This window comes from Nomascus leucogenys, chromosome 1a (genome assembly GCF_006542625.1).
Source record: "Nomascus leucogenys isolate Asia chromosome 1a, Asia_NLE_v1, whole genome shotgun sequence".
NCBI classification, from domain to species: domain Eukaryota; kingdom Metazoa; phylum Chordata; class Mammalia; order Primates; family Hylobatidae; genus Nomascus; species Nomascus leucogenys.
In genome coordinates this window covers 76,387,787-76,406,588 of record NC_044381.1, presented here as the reverse complement: position 1 = coordinate 76,406,588, position 18,802 = coordinate 76,387,787, and the positions used below count along the sequence as shown (strand labels likewise).

At 36.6% G+C, this 18,802-nt stretch overlaps 2 protein-coding genes across 10 annotated transcripts in view; one reads left to right on the top strand and one right to left on the bottom strand.

The window, feature by feature from the left end:
* CCDC175 (coiled-coil domain containing 175) overlaps window positions 1-18,802 on the top strand; it is a 119,321-nt gene that overhangs the window by 92,853 nt on the left and 7,666 nt on the right. For 3 of the 5 annotated variants that reach the window (XM_030811434.1, XM_030811439.1, XM_030811447.1), the window contains one exon: window positions 666-755. In XM_030811434.1, the coding sequence (XP_030667294.1) occupies window positions 666-742 (77 nt within the window). In that variant the 3' untranslated portion in view covers window positions 743-755. Of the gene's footprint in view, window positions 1-665; window positions 915-18,802 lie in introns of those variants that run through there. The other 2 variants (XR_004029716.1, XM_030811421.1) reach the window with 2 other exon arrangements.
* JKAMP (JNK1/MAPK8 associated membrane protein) overlaps window positions 622-18,802 on the bottom strand; it is a 20,624-nt gene continuing 2,443 nt past the window's right edge. For 2 of the 5 annotated variants that reach the window (XM_003267751.4, XM_003267752.4), the window contains exons 3-7: window positions 17,856-18,010; window positions 10,768-10,974; window positions 7,093-7,274; window positions 4,722-4,798; window positions 633-2,126 (exon numbers count right to left, since the gene is read on the bottom strand). In XM_003267751.4, coding sequence (XP_003267799.1) covers window positions 1,908-2,126; window positions 4,722-4,798; window positions 7,093-7,274; window positions 10,768-10,974; window positions 17,856-18,010 — 840 coding nt within the window. In that variant the 3' untranslated portion in view covers window positions 633-1,907. Of the gene's footprint in view, window positions 2,127-4,721; window positions 4,799-7,092; window positions 7,275-10,767; window positions 10,975-17,855; window positions 18,011-18,802 lie in introns of all 5 variants that reach the window. The other 3 variants (XM_012504462.2, XM_030811505.1, XM_012504463.2) reach the window with 3 other exon arrangements.

Sequence of the window (18,802 nt, the reverse complement as noted above, 5' to 3'; positions counted from 1 at the left end):
TTAAGATTTCAGATTTTAGGATTATAGATACTGAACTGTAAGTATAATGCAAATATTCCAAAATCTGAAAATACCCGAAATTCGAAACAATTCTGGTCTCAAGCATTTTTGAATATGAGATATTCAACCTGTATTTTGACTTTCAAATTACCTCTTCAGGACTGGTTAGCAAAATTACCATACACTGTAGTGATGAGGATTGTGATGTGCTACAAGGGCCTAAGTCAAAACTTAACAAAGACAAGGGTTTTTAAATTTCTAATGACCACGTTTTAAAAAATTATTTAGTAAAATTAGCAACTACAGTGGCTATAAGTTGTTCTAGTCTTATTTTTACCAAAGCAAATTAAAAATGCAGATATATATTAAGTATTCTGGAAATTATTTGCCCGTGAGGCTTTGTAATTATAATTTCTTCTTTTGCATATATACTTTTCTGCTAGAACAGGACATATGAAAAAAATGATTGTAATAATGGCCCCAAGTGGACCAGAAGATATAGTCCTAGTAATCAGACACATGACACCCTCCCCACTCTACCCCGATTATACAATTACTCAATTGAGGATTCTTTGGGCAACTCAGATTTTTAATGAACATTAATAACCCCCTAAACATGTGTGCAATACAAATAAAATGTTTACATTTATTTTTTATTCCTACAGAAAAGAAGAAACACATTCGTACAAGGGTTCATTTCCCAGTGGTTAAACGTACTGAGAGAAATACATTAACAAAATAACTCAAAGATACAACTGCTGTGAATTCCAAAGACAAACAACTACAGGAAAAGTGAGTGTACTTACTTTCATATTTTGCAGCTGTTAATAGAAGTCTTAAACATTTAAAATTTAACTAATTCACATAACCTCCACCAAGTATCAGTAAATAAAGTTCTAAACAATAAAGATGGATAAACATGGTCAGGTTGTTAGGTTAAGAGCTAAAAATTTCATTTTGCTTCCATGATTGCAACCACGAGTCTCAAGGCCTTCAAAGCATAAACATCACAGAACACCTATCACAAACCACAAACCAACCACAGGAAAAACCCTTTTTATACTGTGTATCTTCTGTATTTCATTAAATCTAATAAGCCATCAGTTGTAAGATGCATCCTAATTCAGAGATGTCACAATGTGAAATGAGTATCTCTGGATCAATGAAATATGGTATGTATATATACCCGAGATATGAGAGGAAACTATTTACCAGTTTGAATTACTTCCATACTATTGTGCCAAACAACAATTAAGTGTCAAAACATTGAAATTTTATGTAGTTAAGTTTTTTATTATTGTTTTCTTTACAGGAACAATAATCCAAACAAATCTTGAACCAATCTATAAACAGAAAACCTGATATATAAATTATTATCTATTTTTGCAATACATCAAAATACTGTATTGGTGAAAATAAATAGATAACAAAAAACAATATACATCATTTCTATGTTTGCTATCAGACCCCACAAGTATGTTTGTCTTTACAATTCATTATAGGTGAAAAACAAACTGAAACACAACAGGTACGTACAATTATGCCACTGTTAAGGATTGCAGATTACACGTGTTAAAGTTTTTCTTAATAAAATGGGAACACATTGCTAGGTACACGGAAACATGATTTTGCGCTAAAGAACAGCTGAACTGTTGAGAAGCAAGGGCTTCCTAGCAACCTCCCAGTGTAGCAGATAATATTACCCTGTGTAACAGAGTATTATGGAGTTTTGCATTTTCCAAGTCTGTAAGTCTAACCATAAACAAAACAAAGACAAACCCAAACATTAAGATATACTGACAATCTTGTTCCCATATATGACAGAATAGTTCTCATACATTGTTAAGATTGATTTCCTTTTTTATTAGGAGCACTTCTTAGGTTTTTGGCATTTCACATGTCTACACTCAGTGTCCATTGGCTCCTTCTGAGAGTATCCGTGAAGGTTCGGTAAATTTTGCAGTGAACAAGTAAAAAAGGGCTGGCGTAGGTACCAAAGCCAAAAGGGGCAAATCTTGCTCAAGTTTATCCACTCTGGAAATGGAGATTATTCCATAGGCATGAAGTAACCAGTGGCTGAAGAGAACAATAAGTCTTTTCTTTCTGACCAGAAGATCATAGCAGTTCTATATAATTTTGTAAAAGAAAGAAAAGAGAAATACAGATTATCAGGCTAAATCGGCTGGATAATTTAATATAATTTAATATAAAATGTATTATTTATAATCTCAGAATCATAAAATGTTTGAGCTAAAAAAGACTTAAGAAATCACTCAGTCTAGCCACTCCACTTTATAGATGAGGAAAGTGAGGCTCCTAAGGTCATATAAGCACTCAGTAGAGGCACCCAGACGAGAGCCACGTCGTCATGTCTCTTAAGTCCTAGTCTATGCCACCATTCACTCCTGGAAACACTATAGTTTCTTCTCAAAGAAAGATATGAACTAGAAGGGAAACTCCACTTTATGTGCTTTCTTCCTGCCCTCATCTACTGTTGCTATGGATCTATAGGTGGGAAATAGGAGGTACAGAAACCCAGCCTCCTTAACCTCTTAACATTCCTGGAGCCTGCTGCATGAATAGTAAGGGAGCAGAAATGACACATAACACTCTGATTTTCTTTTAATCCTTAATACACCTATATACTATGCAGAAATTAGAAGAATGAAATTAATACAAAATATCTAAATGTGCTAATAAACACATTAAAATGTAATTTGCAACAGGTTAATTACTAACTTTCTCTTAGCTCATCAACTCAGCCAGTACTAAGCTGTCTTTTTCCATTTTAGGTCCCCATTTCTGATTCATGCTAATTGAAGTATGTGAACATTTTATATAGGAGATTCACAGGGGCAGAGAAACACATAAGTTCAAGCTAATTTAACAGTGTATAGCTAATTCTTAACTATGGATAAGCTGTAAAAATTCCAGGCCAGGCGTGGTGGCTCACCCCTGTAATCTCAGCACTGTAGGAGGCCGAGGTGGGTGGATCATGAGGTCAGGAGTTCGAGACCAGCCTGATCAACATGGTGAACCTCCATCTCTACTAAAAACACAAAAATTAGCCAGGTGTGGTGGTGTGCGCCTGTAATCCCAGCTACTCAGGAAGCTGAGGCAGGAGAATCTCTTGAACCCGAGAGGTGGAGGTTGCAGTTTGCCAAGATTGCACCACTGCACTCGTGCCTGAGCGACAGAGTGAGACTCCGCAAAAAATAAAAAAAAATAAAAAACCTCATTTTATTCAAATATCCAAATATCCAACTATTTTCTCCCTCAAATCTTTCCCTAGATTTGACAAAAGTGCCAAAACTAATTTTCCTATCTTCTTTAATTATATTTCAATGCTGGTTAAAGATGATTACAAAGGAAAACTGAGCATGATCTACAGATGAAAACAACTGAATAATCACTATAAAAATATTCTGTCTAGTTCCTCCACTATTATCCTACCTAAAAGTCACTATGATTCCTAGATGTGTTCCCCCACTCACTCTCTCACTAAGGTAATAGAAAAAGTGGCATCAACAGTAGCCACTCCAAAATAGTTTACAACTTATTTTCTCTTCGTTGAGTTTTATTTTATGTTAAGAATTATGCGAAAGCACGTATCAACTGTCATGGGTAGTTTGAGACAGTTCATAGTCCCTAGATTAGCAAGTATAGGATGGAAGAGTACTGAGACACTATACTTTTACTTCCTCTAGAGTTTGGCCTTAGAACAAAGAGTTCTTAAATCAGAGCCATTAACGTATTTAAAAGCAATCATTTAAATGTAATATATGTAACAGTTACTAATATATTAGTAACAATAATAAATATAATTATTTTAGAAAGAAAATGTCAGACTGCATATGAACAAATAATGTACAAGACTGCCCATTTTGATTCAAAGTTTAATGAATACATTTTTCCCTAGATATAGAGTCAAATACACTACTACTTCTCATTTGTTCTTCATGGTTTTGACCAATAGCTTAGTTCCTTAAGAATAGAATATTTGAAAATATAAATGTTATGACATGATGTTCTATTCTACCCAGTGACTATAAATGTGTCAAAAGATACTTTTTTGGCCAAAAATATTCGAAAATAAAGACATACACAATTTTTAAAAAGTAGTTCTTTATAAGAGTGGCCTTCCACTGAAATATTAAAATGTTAGAGGTACAAAATGAATACCGTGAAAAAGGAACAGTATCAGAATAATGTGGCTATTAATGTTAGCTCCAAATCCCCCAAACATTATGGGGTAAAAGTAAACATCCATAATCAGGAAAATAAAATTTGTGATAAAACACAGAAGGATATGGAATGCACAATTACTGATGACTATTAATGTTGCCATTGTAAAATAAAGTTTAAAATTAGTTCTAAATATAAAACATTTTTATGGTTTTTCTCAAAATAGTGTTAATAAGTTTCAACATTTCACTAATTATATGTTTGCTACATGGGTAAATTATGTGAAATGACGTTTCTCCTTCATGCTGGATAGTTGGGCCTGACTACTTCACTATTTTGCGAATTTCCCAGGGAATATACAGTCCAGTACACAACTTTTCATAAAGTTAACGAGCCAAAAGCTACCAAGTGGCATCAATCAGCCAAAGATTACTAAAACAATTAGTTGTATTATATCATATCATATGGACTATTCTGATATTGAATTGTCAAATTTATCAAAAAAGTCTTTAACAAAGGAAAAAAAGACTTCCTACCTCTATTTCAGAAGCAGACATGTACACAGCCAGAGTAACCAAAGATAACACTAATATAATGTATGGGAAGGCATAATCTGAAAGATAAGCATTGGTATTATGTTGGAAATGAAACAAATTTTCTCAATAAACCACCAAATAAATTCAAATAGTAATTTTCCTTAGAGTCAAATCCTTTCTCAACCAGTTCTGTGAGACTTACAACCTAAGGTTCTGAGGCAGTGGCCAGCAAGCTTTTTCTGGAAAGGGCAAGAGAGTAAATAGTTTCAGTCCTGCATTTCTGTCTTGATTACCCAGCTCTGCAGCTGTAGTGGGAAAGCAGCCATAGAGAATACATACATGAATGGGCATGGCTATGTTCCAATAAAAACTTTATGGACAATAAAACATAAATTTCATACAATTTTCACATCAAGAAATATGTCTTTTGATTTTTTAACCATAAAAAATTGTAAAAACTATCCTTGGGCCAGCATTGAAGAACCTTGCCTTAAGGCATCCAGTGAATGTAAATAATTAACTTCTCTCCTCTGCATTCTCGAATAGTACCAGTTATGTACTAAATTTAGGAGAATTCAAAAAATGGTCAAATAATTTTCTGTGTTTTGTGGGCCAGGTGGGGAACCTCAGCTGAAAAAGGTTATCTATAAGAGTAACTCAGCTTCAATTAATCTTTAGAAAAGGTCATTTAGCAATAAACCTTAAAGGATAAAGAGATCATTCAGTATTCTTAATATCAAAATTCCTGCAATCTCCACTTTAAATACAGTATAGTAATCCTTTAAGGCAAATTTTTTCCTCTAAAACACCACTTTTCTCTTAAAATGTTTCAAATTTATAACACACTAAGATAAATGGACAAATTGAGAAAAAAAAACTTTGAATTATTTTTCATACAATTATTTGTAAATGACTTCAGTTTATGAAACTACTAATCATTGCAGTAGAACCCATTTGGAACAATTTCAAATGTTAACTCAGGATTCAGCAGCCAGAAACTGAATTATCTATACAGGCCTGATTCCAACTTACTAAAGAACTGAATGACTTATTTGACATTTATAACCTTTTATTTCATAGACAGTGATTAGGTCCTCAATCAACTGTTCAAAACAAAACAAAACAAAAACTCTATTTAACTTATAAGTAGCTAAACAATGTTGCTAATGACACAAATTTAACACCTGGTCGTAAAAAGCCATACACAGTAAAAAGGAATAAAGAGGAAGTTTCTAACTAAGCCCAAATTAGTGCAAATCAGTGCAAATGTAATCATGTCACTCTTCTGCCTAAATCCTTTTAAGAACAGGTCCCTATTCCCTAGAGCAAGAATGGCAACCTCAAATGACACGGAGGCTAGCCAGGAAGGTACAAGGGAATGGGCCAAATCTAACAGGGAAACAGAGGAGCTAGAGGGAACTCTAGATTTTCAAATCCTGTGCAGGCCAAATGAAACAGTTCATCTGTAAACCAGAATATGGGGGGTAACAGAATTTCTGGTTCCCTTGGGCTTACCCTCAAGCCCCACCATCACCTTGAACCAAATTACATTCCCAAACTATATTACCAAATTACATTACCAAGCTCCATATAAAGGATGGTGTGCAACATCCTTGGGATGTTCAATGTCACATATTCAAAAGAACCACACTACATTTTCTCAGCCACTGGCTTGCCTGCTTTATCTCCTGGTAGTAAGTGAGGTTTTTAACAGCGAATTTTTCTTATTCTTTAGAGTCACAGTTTGGTCTAAACAGTTACTAAACAAATGAATTAATGGTTACATTAAAATAAAAGATACATTGAGGACTTTTTACCATAAAAGGTTTTCATAAATACACTTAGAAACCTAAGACCCTACTTAAACAGTATACATTATCAAGACTAATTTTCATAAATTCCTAAATAAAAACCAGTTTTTATTTCTTATTCTTAGATTTTAAAAATATTTTAATCTGGTCATGAACTTCAAATGCAAAGAAAGGTGGGCATATCATGAAGTCAGGAGATCGAGATCAACCTGGCCAACATGGTGAAACCCCGTCTCTACTAAAAAAAATACAAAAATTAGCTGGGTGTGGTGGCACGTGCCTGTAGTCCCAGCTACTTGGGAGGCTGAGGCAGGAGAATCAATTGAACCCAGGAGGCGGAGGTTGCAGTGAACCGAGATCACGTCACTGTACTCCAGCCTGGTGACAGAGTGAGATTCCATCACACACACACACACACACACACACACACACACACACACACACACACACAAAAGGATTAAACAACTATCTTAAGGAAAAAGCTCCAAAGTTAAATCTAGAGGAAATATTACTACATACAATAATAAACATATTTCATTGACTTTACCCATCAAACTTACATAAAAGGCCTCCACCAACTGCCTGAAGCACGGTTAAAATTGGGAAGAAGTAAAGTGCAGCATAAATACTTTTAAATCGATCAGATTTCCCTAACCCACATGCAATCTTCTTCACCAGAAGAGGGCGGAGCAGCATCATTAATACCAAGCAGAATGCATAATAGATAAATACAATGGTATATCTGTAAAATAAAATACAGAATTTGTAACATCAAAAATATTTTAAAAACGTTTTTATCCTTGATCATTTTTAAATGAAAGAGCCTAAAAAAGGTTTAAAAAGCATATTTACTCTATCCATTGGATATTCAAATTGGCGGAAGGCTAGCCAAACAGGCTGTCATACATGGCTAGCAAGGGTACAATGGTTGCTTTCTTAGGCAGTCTGGAAATATGTATCAAAAATCCTAAAACTGTTTATCCCTTTTGATTCAGCAATTTTACCTGTAGAAATTTATCCAAGAGAAACCACCAGGGATACATAAAAAAACCTACTGTACCAGGATTTTTATTGAATCACTTATAATAAAGTCCAGAAGAAAATAAATATTCAAGTATAGGAAACTGGTTATATTTTATAGTATATTCATGCTGCAATATTATGCAGACATAAAAATCTAGTTAGGAAATAAATGTTAACAAAACTAACTGTGCCTAATACATTAAGTGCCAACAGCTTACAAAATAGCATGTCATAGTATAGCCTTAATATTCCTTAAAATGTATGCATACACATGCAGAAATAAAACTGGAAAGATAAAATTTGTAGCAGAATCATCTCAAGGAACAGAATTACAGATTATTTTATTCTGTGTGTGCTTTTATTCTATGTTTTTGAAATGTCCCATTTTTAATGTAATTTTTATAATCAGAAAAAAAAGCTGTAGAAAGAGCTCTGTGTCACCAGATTTCTAGCACTTTATTTAGAATAATGGGACTTTTATCCACATAGTTCTACCTTAATTTTCCTGAGTATTTTCAAATCATTTTTACTATCTTGCTACTCAAACCCTCTCCGTATACAGGGGAGTGTCCTAGGAAGTCAGCAGTCATTTCAGATCACGGACCACATGCTTCCTCCCCACACAGCATAATGATACCGTAATCCTGTGTTCCTATGATGCTTTTAGGTTCAGTCCTGTACAGTAATGCATTAGTACATGTTTGATCTCTTGGTGATACTTTTTTTGTCTTGTTATACTACCCCCAAACAACATCAAAAGAAAACAAAATCTATCCATTCCTGCAACTTGTAGTTCCTTAAGAGCTCTAAAAAAGATGATTTTAATCAAGAGGAAACCATCATGTGTTACCTCTTCTAATGAATTAGTTTCCTAGTCGTTTGCTACCTCTTATCAACAGCAAAAGAAAACAAAATCTGTCTATTCCCACAACTCGTAATTCCTTAAGAGCTCCAAAAAGATTATCACTTTAATCAGGAGGAAACCATCCTTTGTTTCTCCAAATGAACTAGGAAACTAGTTTCTGGAAGTGATTACGTTTCCCACTCCTGCCTTCCACCAGAAGACCTCATCCCATTCCACTCTTCCCCTCTTTCAATCCATGCCACCTACATGTGGGGATAGTTTAAATTTGACAAACTAAAGCTAATTATTGCTATAACAGTAATAACTGCTCATTTTCTATAACTCATTCTTAAAGTTTTAGTAATGTAAAAGTTATTTTTTTGCAGTAAGTTATAATGATAGCAGCTTACATGTTTTTTCATGCCCCATCTAATCTGTTTCCCCTTAAAACTATAATTATCAGTAAAGTCCTGTGGTATTTTTCAATTTGTAAGAAACCAGGCCGTATATACATTGGGAAGAACAGCCTTCATTTGTCAATGCACTAGTGTTCCAAAGGTTTCTGGTAACTGTGTGCTATTGCTTTTTGTTGACTTGCAAAAAAAAAAAAAAACTACTATGACTTGTGGTAGCCCTACAACCTTCGGAAGTGCTTAGCCCAGTCTGACCATACATTTATATTTAGAATGCTTAGGTAAATAAATAATATGCCTAAACCCAATGCTATAAGATACTATAATATCTCATAATTTTAAAAATCACTGTTTTGTATAATTAATAAAACAAGGCAGGCAAGCTGTTCTACAATGACTGTTGGTAAAGGTGCTGAGGAAGAAAAACAAACAATCTTGATTCAGGGATAGTGAATAGACAGAAAATGTCCTAATCAATGAAGCAGTGTGATGATTCTGATTGACAGACAGTGCTGCCACAAGATTCTTAGGCTACACTCAATTCAGCAGAAAAAGTGCTATAATAAATTAGAAGTGACTATTACAGGTGCAGACGAGGGTTGGTAGTACCTGTTTGCCATTTCTCTTCTAATCTTATATTTTCTGACCCTCCTACTATAATAGGCTTTATAAATATTACGATAAATAACATAAATGAGACTATCGGTAAATAAGTCTGATTTTGTTTTAAATAAGATTACCTTATATCTTAAATATAATATTCAATTCACTTATTAAGTTTTCCAAATAGGACCATGTTAAGTTATGCAAGGCCTCAGGAGAGTTATATGACAAGAGGGTAATTAATGCTTAGAGTTAAGCTCTACGAATCAATGAATCAACAAAAAGGACATTATCATTCTTTAATACAGTATTTTATATATAAATTATAGCAATATATATATCTATAAAATAATTTGCCATACCTAAAAACTGGCAGGGAGAGGCCGGGCACAGTGGCTCACGCCTGTAATCCCATCACTTTGGGAGGCCAAGGTGGGTAGATCACTTAAGGCCAGGAGTTCGAGACCAGCCTGGCCAACATGGCGAAACCCCATCTCTCTACTAAAAATACAAAAATTAGCCAGGCATAGTGGCACATGCCTGTAATCCCAGCTACTTGGGAGGCTGAGGCACAAGAATCACTTGAACCCAGAAGGCAGAGGTTGCAGTGAGCCAAGATCTCATGCCACTGCACTCCAGAGCGAGACTGTCTCAAAAACAAACAAAAAACTGGCAGGTAGAAAAGATTTTCATTTTTCTAAGATATCTGGTTGTTTTGTACCTATATGCATTTCTATGTTTTTGATGTTTTATTATTAAGAACTTGCTCAAAAAGGACTAATTTCCCTGAGCATATTATGTACTGAAAGCCTGCTACAATTATGAGAATATAAATACCAGACTTCTATTTTCCCTTTCCCCCAAAAATATCAAAATGAATCAAAATGAATTTGATTCATTTTCTAGTTCTAGAATTTACAAAAATTCATAAAAATTCTGAAACTGGAATAGTCTGGCATAATTGCATACAGAATTTTATGAAATTTACTATTTTTAAAACAAAACATTCTAACAGAAATTACACTTATTTAGGGAGAAAAAAAGAAAAAACACTAATCCAAACACTAATAATGCCATTTACTATAAAGTGTCTCCTATATGTAAGTTATATGGTATCTGAGAATGTGTGGATTAATTTAATCCTCACAACACCTTATAAGGATCATTAGTCCCACTTTACCAATGAGAAAACTGAAGTTACAAGAGGCTGTTTACATGTTCAAGGTAATAAAGCAGCTGGCAGACCCAGAACTCAAACCCACACCTGTTTTTGTCTCCAAATGCCATAAAATCTATAATAATCCTCAGAGATTTAAAAAAAAAAAAGATCTTAAGTCGAAATAAACACTTACAGTGGGTAGACGGCTTCATGAGTACAGTGCACCGTGGTAACGTAATCTGGACTTGGGTTGTAAAGCATCGTGTACCAGTCAGAAAGCATCAATACTCGACATGAACGAATATAAAGAACACCAACTGGATCACTCACAAGTAAGGTAGTAATAGCTGCCATGCTGCATTCAAATAATGCAGTGATGTGTTGGAAAAGTGCGCTGGAACTAGAGAAGGAAAAGAGGCATGATTACTAGAAAAATGGCAATATTTAAATGGCTTTAATAACATGTACATGTGTCAAGATACAGATTTCTAAATCTATAAGAAAAGTCAAACAAAAACTACTCAAGAGTATAATCTTTTTTTCTCAAAAGGGATAAATAACACTGTAGCAGTATTATCTAAATGTGTAACAGAAAAGCAGAAATTATGTCTACCTTGTATCTTTAGTATCTTGCCAAATTGTTGCTAAAAATTTCTTAAGTTATCTGTGTATCATTTTAATCTTAATATGCACATAAAAGATGGTATGTAACATGCGTTTGTTATAAAGTATAGTAATTATAAGCTCATCTCCTACCCAATAACTAGAACACTGTCAACAAATTTGTAACCACTTCTTTGTTCCTCCCCATCCATACCTCTGTCTCTCCCTTACAGGCAACCATGTACCAAACTGCTTTTACCACTTTTTTCCAGAAAGGTTTTATCCCAATTGTATTTATGCTTCACAACTATTCTGGTTAGTTTTGCTTATTTTTGAATGCTATAAAATGATATCACACTAATGGAAGTCTTCTGAGATTTTTTTCCACTCAAAATTACATTTCCAAGTTTCGGCCGGGCGCGGTGGCTCACGCTTGTAATCCCAGCACTTTGGGAGGCCGAGGCGGGCGGATCACGAGGTTAGGAGATCGAGATCACGGTGAAACCCCGTCTCTACTAAAAATACAAAAAATTAGCCGGGCGTGGTGGCGGGCGCCTGTAGTCCCAGCTACTCGGAGAGGCTGAGGCAGGAGAATGGCGTGAACCCGGGAGGTGGAGCTTGCAGTGAGCCGAGATTGCGCCACTGCACTCCAGCCTGGGCGACAGAGCGAGACTCCGTCTCAAAAACAAACAAACAAACAAACAAACAAAAAAACCAAGTTTCATCCATGTTATTGCTTATAGCTGAGGTTCAGTCATTTTCCCTATTGTGTTAGGATTCCACTGTGTGACAATACTGTGATTTGTTTATCCATTCTGAGGTTAGTTAAATGTGTTGCAAATGTGTACCTCTGTTTGTGGGCTCAATTTTCACTTTCTTTGTGAAGCCATACCTAAAAACTGGCAGGGAGAGGCCGGGCACAGTGGCTCACGCCTGCAATCCCATCACTTTGGGAGGCCAAGGTGGGTAGATCACTTAAGGCCAGGAGTTCAAGACCAGCCTGGCCAACATGGCAAAACCCCATCACATCACAAAATTTGTAAGCCCAGTCACATCACAAAATAGTGAGAAATGATCAGTGGTTCTTGTTTCAAGCCACTAAGTTTTGAGGTAGTTTGCTATGCAATGATGCATAATGGAAACAGTGTTGCTGCAGTAAGTGCTGGCTGTTAGCTGGAAGCACAACCAAGGCTGTTAACAGGTGTGCCTTGGTTCTCTTCCATATGGCTCCTCTTTTGTTTTCAGTATTCTGCAGTTTAACTATGATGCATGTAGGTGTGAATTTCTATTTATTCTGCTTGGGATGTGTTTTGCTTCTGGGATCTGTGAATCTGTTTCTCATTATTTTTGTAAAACCTGAAGCCATTATCTCTTAAAATACCAGCTCTCCTTGGCTAGGCATGGTGGCTCACACCTGCAATGCCAGCACTTTGGGAGGCCGGGGCGGGTAGATCACGAGGTCAGGAAATCGAGACCATCCAGGCTAACACAGTGAAACCCTGTCTCTACTAAAAATACAAAAAAATTAGCCGGACGTGGTGGCGGGCATCTGTAGTCCCAGCTACTCGGGAGGCTGAGGCAGGAGAATGGCGTGAACCCGAGAGGCGGAGCTTGCAGTGAGCCGAAGTCGCACCACCGCACTCCAGCCTGGGCGACAGACCAAGACTCGTCTCAAAAAAAAAAAAAAAAAAAAAAAAAAAACCAGCTCTCCTTCATAGTCTCTATTTTTCTAGAGACCCTAATTAGATACTATGGGCAAAGACTTAATAAAACATTTATGCTGTGCATGAGAATCTGGGCTTCAGGTAACTCTCTAGCTCTTTTCCTCTGGAAGCCTGATAAGGATAGAATGTCAACTATATTGCTAGGCAACACTGCTTATGATACAAGTGATCCTTGACTGGTAAATTACATCTGGACTGGGGAGAACCATAAATGAACTATAAATGCCTGATGGGGATACCATGGTTTGGCTTTCTTGAGTTCAGTGACTCTTATAATTGGCATGTCACTTGCAGGACCCCAGAAGTTCATGGAATTGTTGTAAGAGAGACTGGCTCCTGTGAGGTGTAAGACTTTAAGCCTGGACCACTCCCACACCCACCCAACATGGATCTCACCTTCTTGCACCTGATTTTCCATCTCCTTCTTTCTCAGTGCAATATTCCATTATTTATATGCATTTTTTTCTAGTTCACTAATTCTATCTTCAACTGTTTAATCTGTTGACCACCTTTTTTTTTTTTATTTTGCAAGTATAAACTTTCATTTCTAAAAGTTTCCTTTTCTTCCCCCGTCACATGTATTTATTCCTAATAATCTTATTGTTATGGACAGCTTGTGACTACATCCTTACTTTCTTTATAGGTAACAGTTACATATCCTGTAGGTGAAAGTCCATTATCTGTGTCCTCTGAGAGCATAAATATATTGGTTGTTGCATCTACCAATAAGTCCTAGTGCTATTTTATTTAGTAACCACAGACTATGAGGCCATTACTAGATCTTAGTGAGCAAGAGTCTTATAGGGTTAAATTGAGAATGGGGAAGCTTTCCAGCAAAGAGGCTCTGCTGCTTTTGCCAGCAGCCATGGCCACTACTACCTTGGGCTTCACGCCGTTGAGGGTCTAGTCTTAGCAGAGGCTACCCAAGATTCAGTATCCAGATAACACTGCTGCTACCAGCAAATGACCTCAGACAACCCTCTCATCCCAACCGCCTGCCTTGTCACTCTGGCCTAACTCAGGGTGGGCTGGTTTGTGTTTTGAAAGAGAAGAGTTCCTGGAGATCTCTCCATCTCCAGCTGGGACCAGCAATGTCTCACATAGTTTATCTTTCCCAGACTTTAGTTATTTCATGCAGGTGGGTCACTTGGAGCTCCTAATTAACTCACATTGTTGGAAACAGAACTCCTGTGCCATTTTACAAAGATGAAAACACTGAAAACATAAATAAACACACATTCACATTACATAATTTGACACTTTGCTTCCTTATAGAATTAATATTTTTAGAGGCAAAATCCCAACTTCATTATTTCTTGCCATTACTTTGATAACCTTAACTGGTCTTCTTGTCATGTTCTCTTTCAATCTATCTACAGCCAGACATATAATCTTTACAAAATGAAATACAATTTTAAAACTCTTCTCATTAAACTAATTTTGAGTCTTTTTGTCTTTCTGGAAAAATACCCCTCACCAGCACCGTCTTCTATATTTCCTGGCCATGCTAAATGACTTTAAGTTCACTTGTGCCTCCACACATCTGGGCATGCATCACCCTCCACCTCAAAATACATTTTACCTATCTGCCAAACCATGCATCCTCCCAGATCAGCTCAGGGGTTATCCCCAGTTTTTATGAACACTTGTTAAGATACTTCCAGCCCCAATCTATCTGGACTGTAAGTGCAAAATTTCAGGAAATTGTAAGAGATGGCCCTTGTGTTCCTTGTTACCAATTTCCTAGGCAAAGCACAGTTGTACAACTCCCTCTTTTTAAACCCACCTCCTTTCCTGTCTGAGCATTAGTCACTCCTCGCCTTCCCTCAAACCAACCTCTAGTCTCTGTTTCAAGTCTCTCCCTCAAAACATAGCTGACGTCTGAATTCAAACACATTTGGTGAAGACATACCTATGCCTGTTAGCTCTACTTTGGGCTAAGAACTTCCCACCAATTGACTGGACAATTATTCTATTTCAGCTTTATCATATCTCCTTTCTCACCCCATCTCTCATCATTCTATTAATATAACAGAAATTAAAAGCTGGATGAAAGCTGCTATTTTTAAAGTATTTCTATAAGTTATTCTGAAAAATTATAAATGCTTTCCCAATGTAAATAACCACCCTGGATTTATTAGGTAGGCCCCAGAAAACTGCTGATTCTATTTCTATCTGACCATCCTTTCCATTTCCATTCCAACTACCATAGTCTATTTCTTTGACAAGTCTTCTATTAAATATCTCACCTCTAATCTACCTACCCTCCACAGAAATTTTCTTCCTAAAATATACATCAAATGATGCCACTTCCATACACCAGACCTTCACCAATAAATGATTCACTCAAATATGGAGTGATTTTTTTGGATGCTCATTCCCTCCAAATCTCATGTTGAAATGTAATCCTCAATGAGGTGGGGCCTAGTGGGAAGTATTTGGGTCATGGGAGTGGAAGCCTCATGAATGACTTGAAGCTGTGCTCACAGTAATGAGTGAGTTCTCACTCTATGAGTTCATGTGAGATTTGGTTGTTTAAAAGATCCTGGTGGCCGGGCATGGTGGCTCACACCTATAGTCCCAGCACTTTGGGGGGCTGAGGCAGGAGGACTGCTTGTGCCCAGGAGATCGAGACCAGCCTGGGCAACATAGAGAGACCCTGTCTCTACAAAATATAAAAAATTAGCAGGGTGTGGTAGTACACGCCTATAGTCCCAGCTACTTGGAAGGCTGAGATGGGAAGATCACTTGAGCCTAGGAAGTCAAGGTTGCAGTAACCAGTGATCACACCACTGCAATACAGCCTAGGTGACAAACCAGGACACTGTCTCGAAAAATAAAAATGAAAAGATAAAAACTAAAAATTAAAAAATTAAAAAACATTAAAAAAAATGGAAGAGGTACCTCCTCCCCTTCTCACCATGTGGTTCCCCTTTGCCTCCTGCCTCCTCTCACACTGGTTCCCCTTTGCCTTCTGCCATGATTGTAAGCTTCCTCAAGCCATCACCAGAAGGAGATGCCAGCACTATACTCCATGTACAGCCTGCAAAACCATGGGCCAATTAAACCTCTTTTCTTTATAAATTACCCTGTCTCAGGTATTCCTTTATAGTAATGGAAATCGACTAAGAGAAAACTGAAACTGAAGGGTAGGGCAGTGCTATAAAGATACCCAGCTTTGGAGCTGGGTACCAGGCAAAGGCTGAAAGTGTTTGGAGGTCTCAGAAGAAGACAGGAAGACGAGGGAAAGTGTGGAACATCTTAGAGCCTTAAGTGGTTGTGACCAAAATGCTGACAGAAATGTAGACAGTGAAGGCCAGGCTGATGAGGTCTCACATGGAAATAAGGAAGTTATCGGGAACTGTAGCAAAGGTCATCCATATTATGCCCTAGTAAAGAACTTTGCTGCATTGTGTCCATGTCCTAGGCATCTGTGGAAGTTGGAACTTAAGAGTGATGACTTAGGGTATCTAGTGGAAGAAATTGTTAAGCAACAAAACATTCAAGATGTGCTGTGGCTGCTTCTAACGGCCTATGATCAGATAGGTATGGGAGCAAAGGAATGACTTAAAAATTGGGACTTATACTTAAAAAGGAAAGCAGAGTCTAAAAGTTTGGAAAATTTGCAGCCTGGCCATGTGGTAGAGAAGAAAAGAGCATTTTCAGGAGAGGAATTCGACCAGGCTATAGAGCAACAACTTGCTAGAGAGGTTAGCATGGCTAAAAGGGAGCCAAGTGCTAATAGCCAAGACAATGAGAAAAAGGCTTGAAGGCATTTCAGAAGTCTTTCAGACTGCCTGTCCCACCACAGGCCCAGAGGCCTAGAAGGAAAGAATAGAAAGTAGGCTGTCTTCCTTATTTTTCTCTTTTAATAGCACTGTTTTGTTGTTGTTGTTGTTTCGTTTTTAGCACTCAACTTTCTGAGTGACTTTTAAACTGAAATCAGAAGGAAAAGAAGGTAGCTAGGTAACAAGTTGCAGTCAGATGAAGAGAGTATTTCAGACAGCAGAAAGAGTTTGGAGGAAGGGAAAGAACCTAAAGTAGGAAAGATCCTGAGAAGTTGGAGGAACTAAAAGAAAATCAGTAAAGTAGAATGACTTCCCATTCCCAGCAGATTAAAGTTCACATGCTTATCAAGAACCTTCACATTCTGGCCTCAACCTATCTTTCCTACTTCCCTTTATATTACTTTTCTTCATTTGCAACCCACTCTTGACTACCCCAGATTACTTCCATTCCTGCCTACCACAGATCACCTATTTCATACCTCTATGCCATTATTCATGCTGTTTCTTCTGCCTAAAATGTTCCTTTTTTGAAATCTTTCAGATCCCATGAGGCATAATTTATCTCTCTATTCTTTGTAACTCCAGAGTACTTTGTTTATAACTCTTCCACTACATTTCTAAGACTGATTTATAATTATGTACACACTTGTTTTCTCCACAAGATTATGACTATAAGCCATGTCAGTTATTTTTATATCTCCTCCCCTGATCTTCCAAACATAAAATGCAGTGCTTAGTAAATGTGTGCTAATTTAATATGTTAATATGAGTTTTTGTATTAGGTTACAGCTATATCATTTAAAACTACATCATACTAGATTATTAGTATTAAATTAAATTACAAAGAATGTGTTCCATAACAATAAATAGCTTGTAATCATAACCAATTTTGTGTAGAAAACCAATAAGGATTATAGTTGAGAAGTAAAAAAGTATTCCTTCAAGATCACTGAGACTAAAACAGACTAGGGACAGTTCCCTTAAAAATTACTAAGTCATGCCCTATTGTTAAGTTTTCTTGTCACAGTTAAGAATAATCTGAAGATAAAGGAAAAACATGTTTACCACTTTTAAAACAGAAGAAGCATAATTACTTAATAAGGTCTTCTGAGTGATAATTATTCCAACATTAGTCCAGCCAGTTATGTTCATAGAAATGTGCTAACCTCTTTTTCCCCGAGTACCATTCAATGAAGAACCAATGTAAAACCAGAGGAAGCATTGCCATAAATCCAAGATAGAGCCAATCATAAAGTTCAGGAGATTCTGTGCAAGGCTGACAATATTTCTGGGCATTCGTTCTCTGTCCTCTTGGGCATACCTACAATATATAAAACCAATATTTTGTGTACAGATATTATTTTAGAACACTAACACCCCCCCAATCATTCTATAAGACATCCCATTTCAGTTTAAATATTTAAGTTTACATGTGCAGCTTTTAGAAATAAAAAAGAGGGCTTAAGTAAAATAAAAAGAAATCTATAATGTATGTGCTGTATTTGTACAATGCTCTTAAAAGATTCCTTTTACTAAGTTACTAAAATAGTTGACTAACATTCAATGAAAAACCTAGTTATTAACATTATATAAGAATAACTGCAGATAAATGTTCTGGATTCATGATGTTCAACTTACTGTACAAGACACGGTACTAAATCATAAATTAGAAATTATTATAAAATTATTAAATGTTTTAAAAAATAATATAGACATCAAAATGCCAACATAAACAATGATTACATTAATGCCTCCATATTCTTTTATATTTCCTTATTTTTTTTTGAGACGGAGTCTCCCTCTGTTGCCCACGCTGGAATGCAGTGGTGCCATCTTGGCTCACTGCAACCTCCAACTCCTAGGTTGAAGCAATTCTCCTGTCTCAGCCTCCCAAATAGCTGGGACTACAGGCGCACACAACTATGCCCAGCTAATTTTTTTCTATTTTTAGCAGAGATGAGGTTTCACCATATTGGTCAGGCTGGTCTCGAACTCCTGACCTGAAGTGATCTACCCGCCTAGGCTTCCCAAAGTGCCGGGATTACAGACATGAGCCACTGCGCCTGGTCCTCCATATTCTTTTATAAATTAATGAGTAAAATAACAAAAAATG